General features: G+C 31.9%; 2 protein-coding genes and 1 long non-coding RNA gene across 5 annotated transcripts; 1 reads left to right on the top strand and 2 right to left on the bottom strand.

Annotated features, from left to right (window-relative positions):
- Positions 1-204: 204 nt before the first annotated feature.
- On the bottom strand, positions 205-476 carry LOC125220062. Its single transcript, XR_007176283.1, has 2 exons — positions 444-476; positions 205-280 (listed from the first exon to the last, which is right to left on the bottom strand). It is a non-coding gene; the product is annotated as an uncharacterized LOC125220062 (long non-coding RNA).
- A 4,897-nt stretch (positions 477-5,373) lies between these two features.
- Positions 5,374-10,844, top strand: LOC125221595 (type I inositol polyphosphate 5-phosphatase 8-like). Of its 3 annotated transcripts, none has more exons than XM_048123742.1 (11): positions 5,374-5,473; positions 6,246-6,294; positions 6,398-6,482; positions 6,581-6,652; positions 6,809-6,893; positions 8,124-8,234; positions 8,907-9,231; positions 9,296-9,468; positions 9,547-9,661; positions 9,754-9,893; positions 10,518-10,844. In XM_048123742.1, exons 2-11 carry the CDS (start codon positions 6,268-6,270, stop codon positions 10,750-10,752), a joined length of 1,368 nt encoding a protein of 455 aa, XP_047979699.1. In that variant the 5' UTR covers positions 5,374-5,473; positions 6,246-6,267; the 3' UTR covers positions 10,753-10,844. The 3 variants fall into 3 exon arrangements, with proteins under 3 accessions (XP_047979699.1, XP_047979698.1, XP_047979700.1); XM_048123741.1 differs by having other exon boundaries at positions 6,806-6,893; XM_048123743.1 differs by lacking the exon at positions 8,124-8,234 and having other exon boundaries at positions 6,806-6,893.
- A 353-nt stretch (positions 10,845-11,197) lies between these two features.
- On the bottom strand, positions 11,198-13,387 carry LOC125221596 (WAT1-related protein At2g37460-like). The gene is made up of 8 exons (XM_048123744.1): positions 13,233-13,387; positions 12,939-13,158; positions 12,732-12,794; positions 12,394-12,510; positions 12,075-12,318; positions 11,814-11,975; positions 11,587-11,738; positions 11,198-11,511 (listed from the first exon to the last, which is right to left on the bottom strand). Exons 2-8 carry the CDS (start codon positions 13,142-13,144, stop codon positions 11,337-11,339), a joined length of 1,119 nt encoding a protein of 372 aa, XP_047979701.1. The 5' UTR covers positions 13,145-13,158; positions 13,233-13,387; the 3' UTR covers positions 11,198-11,336.
- Between the last annotated feature and the right edge of the window lie 1,402 nt (positions 13,388-14,789).

Here is a 14,789-nt window from a genome sequence, read left to right as displayed (position 1 = left end):
ACCTCAGATACTTATTCAGAGACAATAAAATTACAAAATCCACTGGATAAAAAACAGGCATAAAACACCAAAATATGATTACACATCATCCCTAAGACCCTAATTGTTGGAAACATCCATGAATTGAAACTTGAGGGGATTCTAGTAGATATTGAAAAGACTTACTGCTATGTCACATGCAATGAGTCCAGGCTTCTCCCTGTCATCCATACGGACACATAGCAGTAGAAAAGCTCCTATATACCAGGGGATTGCACCCAGAAAGAAACTAGTAATAAACCTAGCAAAAAAGCAGCAAAATCAGAGAAGTTCCTATTTCACTGAACAAGATGGTAAATCATTCAACTATCATGAAACTATCAGCTGCACCGCATACATTATTATCTCTTAAGAAAAGCATTTTTGAAATAATTAAGTAGACAATGACTGCTAGATAAACTTACAAGAGCCATCCAAGACCAACACCAAAACAGGGGTGCCGTTCCTCCCTAAAAGGTCCATGAGCAACAACATGACCTAGAAACATTTGTATGTTTTCTACAGCCATCCTAACAGCCATTCAAACAAGCATACACTATGTCAATATAATTATGTCAACACCTATTCAAACAAGCATACACTACTACTGTCAACAGTATATTATTATAGCTATGTCAATAGCTAGTATATAAAATGTCAATAATCTTAAAAATTTTAAAATCAAACAGAATAAATCAATATCAATTATACACGATATCATGTCAATAAGAAGTATACCATGTTGACAACAAGTGCATGCATTTTATTATGATTATGTCAATAGATAAAGTACATAATAAATCTATGTCAATAACAAGTATACCCTATCGATAGCAAGTGCATGTATATTCTTAAAATTATGTCAATAGATAAAGTACATAATAAATCAATGTCAATAACAAGTATATCTCATATATAGCAAACACAATTATCTGGTTACTATTATGTCAATTTGACTATGTCATCAGCGATTCTAATAAGTATACACTATGTCAATAACAAGTATATCATGTTTAAAGCAAATATAATTATCTTATTACTTTTATATCAATTGTTAAAGTTTATAATATCAACAGCAATCCAAACAAGCATACACTATGTCAACAGTATACAATATCATCTCAATGACAAGTATATGCTGTTTATAGAAAACACAAGTCTACTATGATAACTATGTCAATAGCTATTGTATGAAATGTCAATAATCTTAAAAATTTAAACAAATCCTTAACTGCAAGCAGATGCATGTTCTCTTTCGTTTTATCCAGCAGCCTTGTTGATTTCCCTCTCTTCCGATTCTACCATCGCTAATCAACAATAGAAAATTAGCAGAAATCGAATTCAGAAGAAAATAAATCCAGATCTGTTTTAATACACTAAAATCGAAGCAATATACTTAAAATTTGAATCAATTTCTTAACCTAAAGAATTCGCTTCAACGACCGCCGATTTGGAATGCCTTTTTCTGGCTACAATCGGTGCTTCAACTTCAACTACTTCTTCGATCCTCATTTTTGGAAATTAATTGATGTAGAAAACTGAACGAAGTCTAAGATTAGGAGATGAATTGCGACGAAGGGAAGAGAAGATGCAGAATTGTAGAAGAAATTTGGGAGAGAACTCAGAGAAATGTTCGAGAGTTTTGCGGCGTGTTTTGAATACAGCTGAAACATTTTAGAACTGAAATGACAAAAATACCCCCCTGTTGACATAAACCAGACGCTGTTGACATCGCGCGAAGATTGTGAATGGGTGGCTGAGATTGCATCTCAATTCTCAATTAGGCCCAAAAATCTCAACCTAACATGACCATATATATATATATATATATATATATATATATATATATATATGGGTGCGTTAGGCTCCTTTGCACCCTAAGTGTCCTATTTCCTTCTTAATCTCAGCCCTTGGATCCTTGAATTGGATGGTTGTGATCAATGCATTATTAGTCTATAATGTTGCATTATTAGCCGTTGTGCATTATTAGAATGAAAATGTGCATTATTAGTCTATAATGTTGCATTATTAGCCGATGTGCATTATTAGAATGAAAATGTGCATTATTAAATGACACGTGGCATTAATCTAACCATCAGATGACAAAATCGTGGGGCTAGGATTAAGAAGGAAAAAGGACAAAAGATATGAAAAGGATTTGAATACATCCCTATATATATATATATATATATTAGTTTTCTAATAAAATGTTAATTGAATAATTTGGTGGAATGTGGGGTCTACTTATCATTTATTGTAAAAGTGAAATAAGACTTTTATTGTGGGACGGACCGAAATGACATTTGAAAAATATATTGAAAAGAATAAGTCAAATAGATTCAAAGAAAAAAGAAAAAAAGAAATGAAAATTTTCCCTACAATATCATAAAATTAAAAAATGATTTATGCATATGTGTGTATGTTTTTCAATTTTCAAATGCAATGAGCTCTATTAAACCTCAAATAATTTGATGTCATTCTCCTCTCTCCGACGATGACTACTTAGGGTATCCATAATGGGGCGGACGATGCATCGTCCACCCCTTAGTCCTCCATTGCAATAACCCGCCCTAAGCTCATTCCTTAGTCCGCGGACTATGCATCGTCCGCGGACTATGCACACATTTTTGCATAGTCCGGCCTATAGTCCGCCCCATTGCAGGGGGGACGGACTATAGGGCGGACTATAGACACATTTTTCTTTTTTCTTTTTTTTTATATTTTCTTCTATATATATCACCAATTTTTTACTTCATTTCACACATTTCACTTTACTCTCTTCCCCATCTCAATTTCTCTCTAAATTCAATTATGAATTCCGACGATTTCCATAATTGCAAGCATAAAATATAAAAAATAAAAAATAAATACTGACAATAGGATATGCCTTTAATTGGTTGTGTTTTTATATTTTTATTCTTGCTAATTGATATATTTGCAAACATAAAAAATAGGATTAATGAGTTTTTGTAGTGTTTAAATATTCAAATAATAAGTAAAATGCTTAGGGGCGAGGCTTAGGGCGGGCTATAGTCCGCCCCATTGCAGGTGGAAGAGGCGGAGGATAAAATGCTGATGTGGCGGTGCATAGAGCGGGGCTTAGGGCGTCGTATAATCCGCCCCATTGTGGATGCCCTTAGTTGTAGTAAATGTAAGGGAACGTCCAGTCGTCAGTTTTTGTTCAATTAATAGCTAGGGAGTGGTCAAAACATAACTAATCTTTAAATGTATAAATAGAGAATACGAATTTAGTTCAGTGTAAGGACAATTTTAATTCGTTATACATAATTTATAGGGAAGTATTTACTCTATTAAATATTTAGTTCACATTAATGGCATTTTGGTTCACTCTGTGTTTTTAAAATCGTGTTGTAAATTAAAACATCTTTATTGTAAACTAAATCGCTTTTATAATGAAGTAAATTCGTGTTCTCTAATTATGCATTTAATTAGTGGTTGGCGTATATCACTACTCTATGGTAGTATTATTTTTTAACTTGAATGTAATAAATTAAAATCTGAAAAAAAAAAATTGGTATAGTTTTAATGCAAACCTAAAGATGGATAATTTTTTCTTCAAAAACTTATAATGGGATTGGTTTTACAGTACTGTTAGAGGTATTATTCTACTGCATTTTAAGTTTTGCAATACCGTTGAGATGGTCTTACATATATTATAGCTATACATAAAATCTGTATAAAGTTATAATTTTGAGACTTTGGAAATTATACTAAAGGACATCTAAGATTATTTTATTTTAAAATACATTTTAAGAGAGACAAATAAAAATAAAATGAATGATTGAATTTGTTCTTGAGCATGAAAGGGATAAAATGTGATAGAAGTAATTCCAAGAAGCAAAAAGAATACTTCAAATGATTAAAACATCACCCCAGAATGATTATGATTTTAAATTAAGTATTTTCATGCTTACAAGTTACAAGATTTTAAATTATATACTATTTCTTATTATAATAATACAATATAAAATTTTAAAATATATAATTTGTTTATTTACAATTAATTGTGGATATGAAATAATAAAGAATTTAAAATATAAGATTAAAATCTTAAGGAAAGTTCAAGGCATTTTTTTTTGGACGATAAAAATTCTAAGAAATTTTTTTGTCACTAATGAAAAATATAATGGAAAAATGATGATCTAGTATGATGATTTCGTTTTTCAGATCCACTCGTGACTCGCCTTTAGTTGACTTCAGAGTTGAGATTCTAAAATTATAATGGTAAAAATGATTAGTTTGACATCGAATGTTCGGTAGTCCTGGCCTGGCTTTTTACTCTATTTTGTCTTGGTATTTAGCTGCTGAAAAGTTAGTATTTTTTTTTTGTCAATTAAGTGAGATATTTTCTTCCAATACGAAATAACGAAAAAAAAGTAAAATTTTGTTAGTTTAGTGAAAAGAATAAAATAAAAATACATGAAAAAGTAGAAAGGAAAAAAGTAAAAGAAAAAATAGAAGTAAAAATGTGAAAAAATGAAATGACTTAATTAGTTTGAGACGTCGAGAAAGGAAATAAGGGAGAGTATGATCTTTATGGACAAGTGAAAACAATTGAGATTTAAGATATCTATAATCTTAATATATCTTATTATGAAAAATACAATTCGAATTTCGTACTGCGTCTTGATTTTATCGTTTAATATGATGTGGCTTTAATAATCTACTCCACATTAAATTCCATTACCCAAACCTTTATATTTGGAGAAAATTAATACTTCCACATTTATGGCAGAAGCGGCCTCCAGTAATCAGGAAATTTCCAATTTATTATCATTAAAACGAAGCTCATTTAAATGAGCAAATATAGTACTAATGCATTTCCCCCTTATATTAATGCATAAATTAAATTTTCCGTTCCAAAACAAGCTTTATTGTTTTGCTTCAAGACTTAAAGTGCAATATCTGTATCACTCTGAAATCAAGAAACTGTAAAAGAAATATTACGACTCTACAGAGCACTCACATAATAAAATCTACTTATAAGTAGTCAAATACTCATCTCTATTTAAGAAAATAGGTATCAAACTATAATTAGTCTCTATTTATTTATAATAGTAACCAGTATGTAATGGATCAAATATTTTTATTAATAATATTTTAATTATATGTGTCTGTGACAGTTACCCCCATCTACTTTCGGAATTATACGAATTACTACAACCATCTAATTTGGTATGCTGAAAATGCCGTCCTTGCTTATTTATAAAATACTAGTAGTCAAATTAGCGTAATATCCCTCCAATCACATTTCATCTCTCTCTCTCTCACACACACACACACATTTTTATTTATAAATGTATGCTAGGAAAGCCCATTTTTTGGTTTTCCGAGGGCAATTCTTCCCCATCAATGAAGTGAAGCCGAGTCCTCTTCTGTAGTCTCCATTTCTATTTCACTACTCAAAACCAAGCACACTCATTCATTCTTACATGTAAGTTTATTTATGCCTATACATACACAATCAACCTTTATCTCATTTTTTATATGTCTCCTTCAATCCTAAAACGCCAAACAAAATTTCGAAATCCCATTTTTCGGTTTGCTTACTAAGTTACTAGTATGAATCTTTTTTAATTTGATTTCATTCACATTTTTTGGCATCTACCTCTTCTTCATAACTACTACTGTTTCGTTAAAAATCTTGATTTGATATCATTTTCTTGTAGTGGAGAATTACAATTAAGATAAATTTGTTCTCTAATTTAGAAGAAAAAAATAACACCAAATACTAATAAGTATGATTTTCTGTTTATTAATTAGTCCAACCTCTTTCCTCTCCACTCTGTCTTCATCTCTATCTCTGTAAAGACCAAAACTCAAAACTACATATATCTGTAAATTATTCCTGCCGTCTTTTTATATTTTTATTATTACTACATCCACTTTTTTATTTTATTTTATTTTATCTTAATTATATTATATTGCATGCAACTCGGTTCGTATTTTCTCTTCGTTTTACCGTTGCCTACGGTTACTGAAATGCTGTCTCCATTTCTCCTGCATCTTGATTCTTTTTACATTCTAAACTATTCTGCAGTTGACATTCTTCATCTATTTTCAGCCCTTATTAATTTTGTCAATCACGTATTACACTGTTCACATTCATAAAGCCCCAGTTGCTTTATTCTATACATTTTCTTAAACTGATCTATCGAAAAATATAACATAATAATATTATCGAAAAATATAAATCTCTTGAACAGGATAAGTTTTGTGAACTAATCAATGAAGGAAGAAAACATGAATCTTCAGGTAAGTAAATTATCGAATGAAGAAGAATTTTCACTTTATTGCAACTGAAATATGCTATAATCGAATTTCTGATATACTACTATTTTTCTCATTTTATTTTAAGTCCTCGTGGCCAAAAGTGGTGGTTAGAAAATGGTTGAACATAAACAGCGGCAGAGATAAATATCACTCAGATTACAGAATAAACGGTATATTTTAATTTTAACTTTTCGAATATATATTACTACTGGTACTATATTTGAGATGTGGCATGATTCATATAATTTTCATTAATTCTTGAAATCAGCTCACTTTCAAAGAAGAAGGAAAAGTTGCTCCGATGATGGTCAATACGTCGTCGTACCTGAAGAATTATCAGGTAATTACTTTTAATTTCGTCAACGGATACTCGTCTGTAATAAATTTTGATTGTTAGTGACTCTTTTAATTAGAAATTACTATTATCAATTTAATTGTTATGTTGTAAGTGGTAATTAAACGGTGCAACTAATCCTCATTGTAATTTAAATAGAAGAGTGGTTGGTGGAAAAGAATAGCAAAACTGAACGGACGGGATTCAATCAGATGCCACCGCCACCAATTCCGAACTCCAACCTCCGGTAAGAAATTAAAAAGAATATTCCATTATCTATCTAGGGTGACACTAGCCTGATAATTCATCTTAAAATGGAAAAAAAAATGTATCAGAAACAAAATTCAATATTATTTTCAATTTGATACAAAATCGTTATTGATGTAGACCACATTATTTTTTCATTTTTAGTTTTTTATTATTACGGATGAGATTGAGTACTACTATATTAGGAGTATGATATTCAATATGATATTTTAATAAGAGATTATCATTTAATTACATCTCTATCAATATGTATGATATTCCGTATTCACCACTGGAGGTTAAATTTGGTGTCCGATCAAGTTTTATAGTATTTGTTAAATAAATTATAAAACCAAATGTCACATCTATCTATAGACAAAATCTTACTCCATGTGAGAACATCCTCAGATGAGGGAGATGATGACTCATGTACACCGCATCCAATTAAATTTGTCAATCTTCAATTCAAAAAAGAGAATGTTTATATCCTAGCTAGCTAATTGTACACTTGGTAGTAATGATTTGCCCTACCTTTTCCCATGTTTAGTTACAACTTACAACTCACTTGATATTATTAAAACTTATACTCCCTCTGTTCCCAAAAAAATAGTCTTATTTGTGAACCGTATGAATTTAATAAGAAAAATTTGGTACTCCCTCCATTTCATAGTAATAGAGTCATTTTATCATTTCGGTACGTTCCATACTAATAGAGTCATTTACTTTTTTAGTAAAAGTCAACAATTTATTCACACCTATTTTACTCTCTCTTACTTTATTCTCTTTTCATCTCTCTACTCTTTTTTCATTTTTCACTTTATTCTCCCTTTACTTAATTCACCTTACACAATTTTCTTAATCTCCCTGCCGAAAAGAAACACCTCCATTACTATGGAACGGAGGGAGTAAATTAAGAGAGTGAGGAAAAAAATAGGTCAAGTAAGAGATATGTGAAGAAAAGGTAAGAGAGACTTTCCATTTATAGAAATGAAACTAATTTTTGTGAACATCCAAAATGACTAAATGAGACTATTTTTCGTGGACGAAGGAAGATATTACTATGATCGAGCATCTGATTTGCTTTGGTATATTAAATGTCATTCTTCTTTTGGTGGATTAATTAAAATTTCCTTTTATCCTATATCAATATGTTTCCAACTTTAAGCATGTTCTGTTATTTGAAATTTGAATAGATTGGAATATCAACATTAAAAGTGGTTTGATTTTGTAGACATAGTATGTTCGTGGGAACGTGGAATGTAGGAGGAAAATCACCAGACGACCAACCTAATCTAAAAGATTGGTTAAGAACTAAAGAACCTGCTGACATTTATGTCCTTGGGTAAGATCAGAATCATATACGTACATTTCAAAGTCGAATTTACTTGAAAAATTATTTGATTAGAGACATAGTAGTACTATAATATGTATATTTATACACATGATTTAAGTTGATAATCTGTATCTATTATTTACTACTAGTATTTAGTATTTATACGTAGTATGATTTAAGTTGATAATCTATAGTTCTTAGGATATACGGAGTATAAGTATATTAATATGATTTGATTTTATTTGATTTGATTATGTTTCTTATTATAGAATATCTATTTGTAGGTCGTCTAATACGTGTTAATTTCTAATTAACACTATCTATGGTTCTTAGGATTTAATTTGATTTGATTTTTTTATTATTATTATAGGATATCTGTAGGTCTAATACGTGTTAATTTGTCATTAATACTTATCATATTGCCTGAATACTAATATATTGTCATGATTAATTATTAAAAATAAAACAACTTATATATAACATTTGAATTTTCACATGTTGAATTAATCTTAAAACAATGCAATTCTTTAAGTTGATATTATTATTTCAACATGTGAGTTTTCTCGCGAAATGTCCAAGATATATACTACTCCAATAGTATTTTTTTTGTTACCAATTATACTAGGAAATGTATATACTAGATTTGTAGCAAAAAATTGAAATGATGAGTTGTGATTTCAGGTTCCAGGAGATTGTACCTCTGAACGCAGGCAATGTACTCGGAGCAGAAGACTGTGAGCCGGCGGCGAGGTGGCTATCATTGATCCGGCACACTCTTAATGAACCCCAATATTGCAAACCAAGATTGAGCTTCTCCGATGATGAGGATTTATTAGTATCAAACTGTTGTTGGAGGAAACAACAAAGGCAGTACTGTTTGGCAGCCAGCAAGCAGATGGTGGGGATCTTCCTGTGCGTGTGGGTCCGCAGTGACTTGCTCCACCATATCACCAGTTTGCAGGTCTCCTGCGTCGGAAGAGGCATCATGGGGTACCTCGGAAATAAGGTAGTTTGATATGATAAGTTAAGAGATTGCGCGCATTTTATAACCACGTTTTTGTTACATGTAGGGGTCGATATCTATTAGCATGGCAGTGCAGCAGACGACGTTTTGCTTCGTGTGTAGTCACTTAGCTTCGGGAGAGAAAGACGGGGATGCTGCTAGACGGAACTGGGACGTGATGGAGATCCTCAGGAGAACGCGCTTCTCTCAAAATCATCCCCATACCATTTTGGACCATCAGTATGTCTTAACTACTTATTCTCAATATTACAACATTATATTCACACGTGCCTCAGAAATGAGTCTTGTAATTTGCAGCAACATAATTTGGCTGGGAGACTTGAATTATCGACTGGCTTCAAGTTCAACTTGTGGGGACATCTATGATCTACTCAATATGAATGACTGGCAAGCCCTGCTACTCAAGGATGAGGTTAATTATAGTATTTCTCAATTTTAATTAACAATATATATATATATATATACCCCTTTTAATTTTTTTAATATTGATATATGTTGGCACAGTTGAGGATAGAACAAAAGGCTGGTAGAGTTTTCAAGGGATTTCGAGAAGGGGAAATCTATTTTGCTCCAACTTACAAATACTTTGCTAATTCCGACTGTTACGTCGTTGCGCCCAAAGAAAAACGTCGTACTCCTGCATGGTAAATCTACCTTTTTTTTTATTAGGTGAAATATGATCATATTCTTTAGTGGCACATAAGTCAGATTAGGTGGATTTCTATATTTAGGTCGGTTAAGAGGATAAAATGTGAGAAGATAAAACCATGTACAGAATCAAATTCCCTGTCCTCGCTAATTTTAAATTAATTAAAAATGGTCGTTTAAAAGTACTTATCCTTATTGTAAAAGTAATCGAGATAAAGTTAGGTGAAATATGTCATAGAATATGACTCCAAGCTACGAGGTCTGCTGCAGATATCGTGAAAAGCTAATGGTCGGCGTTTCTTGGTATTTAAAGTTATTAACTATGATGAACCAAAATTCAATTATTCAATTGTAACCCCCTCGATTAGAGTATGCTGTTTTTGGGCTGCCTTATTAATTCATTGTGTGTGAATTAGATTAACAAATCTCACACTTGATTTGAGTTTGCAACTCTATCAAGTTACAGAATCTTAGTAAATTTTTTAAAGTTTGATTAGCATAATTAGTTATATACTTACTCCGCCTCAAAGCCCAAAGGTAAATGTCACAACTAATAAATCTCACACTTGATTTGATTTCAAAAATCTCGTACTGTATTAAATTAGAATGTTGATGGATAGGTGTGATCGAATTCTTTGGAAGGGAGAAGGCATTGAGCAAATGTATTACACGAGGGGCGAGTCAACGCTTTCAGACCACAGGCCTGTATGCTCACTCTTCTCGGTGCAACTGAATTTACCAGTATACCCCACACAAAATTCCCCAAAATTTGCAGTTGAAGACTTGTTAGTTTGCAGAAGCAGAAGCCAGAGATGCATCCACACCGCATCTGGAACTGGAATAAGATTCCATTGAGACACGTACATGTTTTTGTGAAATACGTGTGACTTAGAGACTTAGAAAAGTGTTTCTCGATTTTGTGAAATGACTACTTGATTTTTGTGTCCTTTTGTTACTAAGTAGACCTGCTGCCCAATTTTGTACAATTACAAACTGTGGTATAAAACAATTGATGTACTACTATATATAAGGCGATTAATACGGAAAAACTAACTTAAAAAACAATTTTTTTAAAAGAATTTATCACAACTTGAACTTAATGCCTCCCTCAGAATTGGACTCAAACCGCCCGGGGCGTTTATACAAAAATTAAATTATAGGTCCATTATTAATTTTGGTTTACGCAAGTCAATTCATAGGTTCAACTAAATTTGAGTTGTGCACGCCCAATTTGATCAAAAACACGTCATAGGCTTCACTAAGAAGAGATTGTGCAAAAACTGTGTATCAAATCAGGGTATGTTGTTAAAAAAAAGCTTAATATAAATTGGGCCCAAGCCATTTAAGATAACACCAAAGCCCATCTCAATGAAAGCTTATGCTTCAAAGTCCTGGTGAATTGTTAAATTATTTGCTATTGGATACACAAGAAAAACCTTTTACACTAATCTCTCGTCGCTTTCAACATTGTTAGCAACCACCTCCAGTTTTGATGCATCACTCTGCTTTACCGGAATGTCTTCTTGTATTTCCATAGAGGGGGATTTGTAGTCTTTTTGTTTGCCCCATACCACAAAGTAAAGCCCAAGCACAATCACGCCCGCGCCAACAACCCTGCATTCATCTTAATTATTAGTACCAAAAATCCTATAAATAAAATGGTGAATAATAGTGAAGATTACTATATACCTTCCTAAGTACATTTTCTCAGAGAGAATGAACGAGCTCAAGAAAGCAACGATGATCATGCTCAGAGGACTAAATGCAGTGACAAAAACAGGGCCCCTTTTTTTCATCACAACTCCTTGCACGTAGTAAGCAATGCCCGAACAGAATATGCCCTGCAACCCATATATACATATTTTAGAACTATATATTTGTATTAGCAAGTAAAATTATGAAATTATTTAACTTACACTGTAAATAGCTGCAAGAAAGCTAGTGTTCCATTTGATGGCCCAAGCCGCAGCATTTCCTTTCTCCACCACTAATGCCACCGCTGCCCCTTCTACGGTTCCTAACAAGCATATCCATGCAGTTAAGGAGAGTTCCGCAGGATACGTACGCAACGTCACAGCCTACAAAACAAAATGTTGGCAAAAATTAACAAAATTAACTATAACAATATTTCTATAAATAGAGAACTGAAATCACTATATGATTAATTAATTAATTACCTGCAAGATCATGAAAGCGGCCCAGCTAAAGCATCCAATAGTGATCATGAGGGCACCCTTGATCGTGTGTTGAAGAGAAATTTGAGGTTGTTGATGAACGTCATTAGTGGGTCCTGATCTGGTCCATGGAAGGTCGAGATTAGGGCCGGTTACCAATGTCATGATCATGGCTCCTGCAATTGTAGCTAGTGTGCCCAATATCTTTGCTTGGCTGCGGATGCTCATCAACTTTACCTTCTCAACCCTGAATTCGTGCAAATATTATTCAACACCGTCAATTTATTATGTAAATTAAAATTTATATCTAATCATGGAGCACCTGAAACACCATGCCATCACGAATGTAATTGCCGGAAGAACGTTTGCCATTGCAGCTGCAAAAGTCGCTGTCGTGTACTTCATCCCCAAGAAGTAGAGATTTTGGTCTATAACTGGCCTTTAATATATATTGAACATATATTCATAAGTTTCTTCTCAAAATATAATCATGACAAAGGAATTATTGAAAATTTTTTATAAAAAATCAAGGGTATTCTTTGAACAAAAAATGCTTTTGTGTGGTAGTCACATAATTAACTAACATATTAAGAAAACTTAAAATTTAATCTAAAATGGTCGTGTGTGCGCGCGTGCGAGAGAGCGAGAGAGATCGCTTACTCCAAAATACTCATTAGCATTATCTTGAGGAACGTAGCTGTGGTCATTTTTGGCCTTATTTTCCTGCAGAACATAAATGTTGTCAATATTAGATTGTAGTAGAAAGGTAGGGGTTGTTGATACCAAGTTAAAACTAAATTTCTTGTCAACTAAAAAACTAAAATATATAAAAAAAAATTTATAAAATAGAGTTGATGTGGAAATTACTTGTCTAGGATGAAGGCAAAAGGGGCGATGACTAGGGTGGCGACAGCGTGGCGATAGACGACAAAGACGTAGTTGCTCATCCCCTCGTTCAAGGCGGCCTTAGAGATGATGTCCATCCCCGCCAGCCCGGCTTGCAGAAAAACCACTGCTAAAAAGGGTTTTGCCTTCCCAAACACTACTTGCAAACTCTCGCTTGTTATCGTCATTTCAATTCTCTTCTCTACCAAAAATAAATTTCAAGATTAATATATCAAAATATCACTCGCAAATTGCCATGCAACTCTATGTGTTTACCTAAATTCCTATATCACTCTCCTCTGATAATTTTCCAAGATGCAACTCCTGCCTTATATATACTCATATGCGTGCTACACACAGCAACACTCAACTCATATGTTAGAATCTCTTTTTAATTTTTCTTTAACAAAAGGAAAAAGTGAATTTCACATTTATTTACGAGTGTGAGTGTATGTTTTATATTTGCGGTTGTACGTTTACTATATATAGTAATTTAAATAAAACAAATAGAGAATGATCGAGTTAGATTAGGAGATTTAGTGATTGAAATAATATCGTATGGATTAGATTTTAAATTAAAAGAATTATTAAATAAACTTAAAGAGTATTAATGTTAATTCTCTCTTATTAAAATCATCTCAAAACTTTAAATTAACGTAGCTCTCTCGATTTAAATTATTTTTTCGCAAAAAAATTATCAAATTAAAGATAATTTTTCCAACGAGATCTCAATTGCATATGTTCCGCCGATGTTCGGGTGATGAAATTTAATAAATTATATTTTAATTTTCGTACATGTTGATAAGCAGATTTTATCAATAAATGCAAAAAAATCTCAATATTGTGTATACAAAATCTCAATATAATATAGGTAAAATATCAATAAAAATGTGTTGATATTTTCTTGTTGTTGATATTCTCATGTCATATTGTTGATATTTGTAATACACAATGTTGATATAAAAAAACACCCACGAAAATTATCATATGATAACATAATGACGATATATATTATTACCCTTTTATTGATATTTTGTCAACTATTTATTGAAATTTGTGAACTTTAATCTCATCCACTCATTTCAAAATTCAAGGATATAGATTTAGTCTTAATTTTGGATTATGATATTATAAGCATTAGAGGGGGACCCAGAAAATATAGACTTTATAATTAACACAGATCAAATAAATGGCGGATAAAAAGCATCAAATTTATTAAGAACCTATGTGCCTTTCTTTAACAAATATTTTCAAATATTTTCTACTGTGTTTCACACTTTCACTTGTACATGAATATTAATTAATTAGAGTAATCGATATTAGTTATTACTAATACCCCACACCTGGGTGCGTGCATGACCTTAAATCATTTCATTAATCCCTAATTCATCAACTATTTATTAATAGTATCAAGGGTTAAGGTTAAATAATTCTCAATTAGAGTTTATTAATTATAATTAGGGTGGGTTTAGGTTAAATTATAATTATATTTATTAATCTCAAAATAGAATGTAGTAATCCACAATATTGTGCCTTCATAATTAAATAGATACTCGCTCGTCATTAATTGGGGGTATATGTCCACAAGTAAATACTAAGATTATATCGTTTCCAGCTAATTCTTAGAACCCTTTTCATATTTGCTGATAAATGCTCATTTTGGAGACATATTTGGTAAATTGCGTGATGGGCAGTTGCATCTTTTGATTGATGCAACATGTGACTCAACAAGTATTATACTCCACTTAAAGATCCAATTGTTTAAATGTGAATTCTAGGTATTTTTATTTGTTTATTGTTAGACTTGTTGTTTGATTTTTAACACGTCTTCAT

This window comes from Salvia hispanica, chromosome 4 (assembly GCF_023119035.1).
Source record: "Salvia hispanica cultivar TCC Black 2014 chromosome 4, UniMelb_Shisp_WGS_1.0, whole genome shotgun sequence".
In the NCBI taxonomy this organism is placed as follows: Eukaryota; Viridiplantae; Streptophyta; class Magnoliopsida; order Lamiales; family Lamiaceae; genus Salvia; species Salvia hispanica.
The sequence above is the reverse complement of the archived record's forward strand: the minus strand, read 5'-3'. Positions and strand labels throughout refer to the sequence as shown.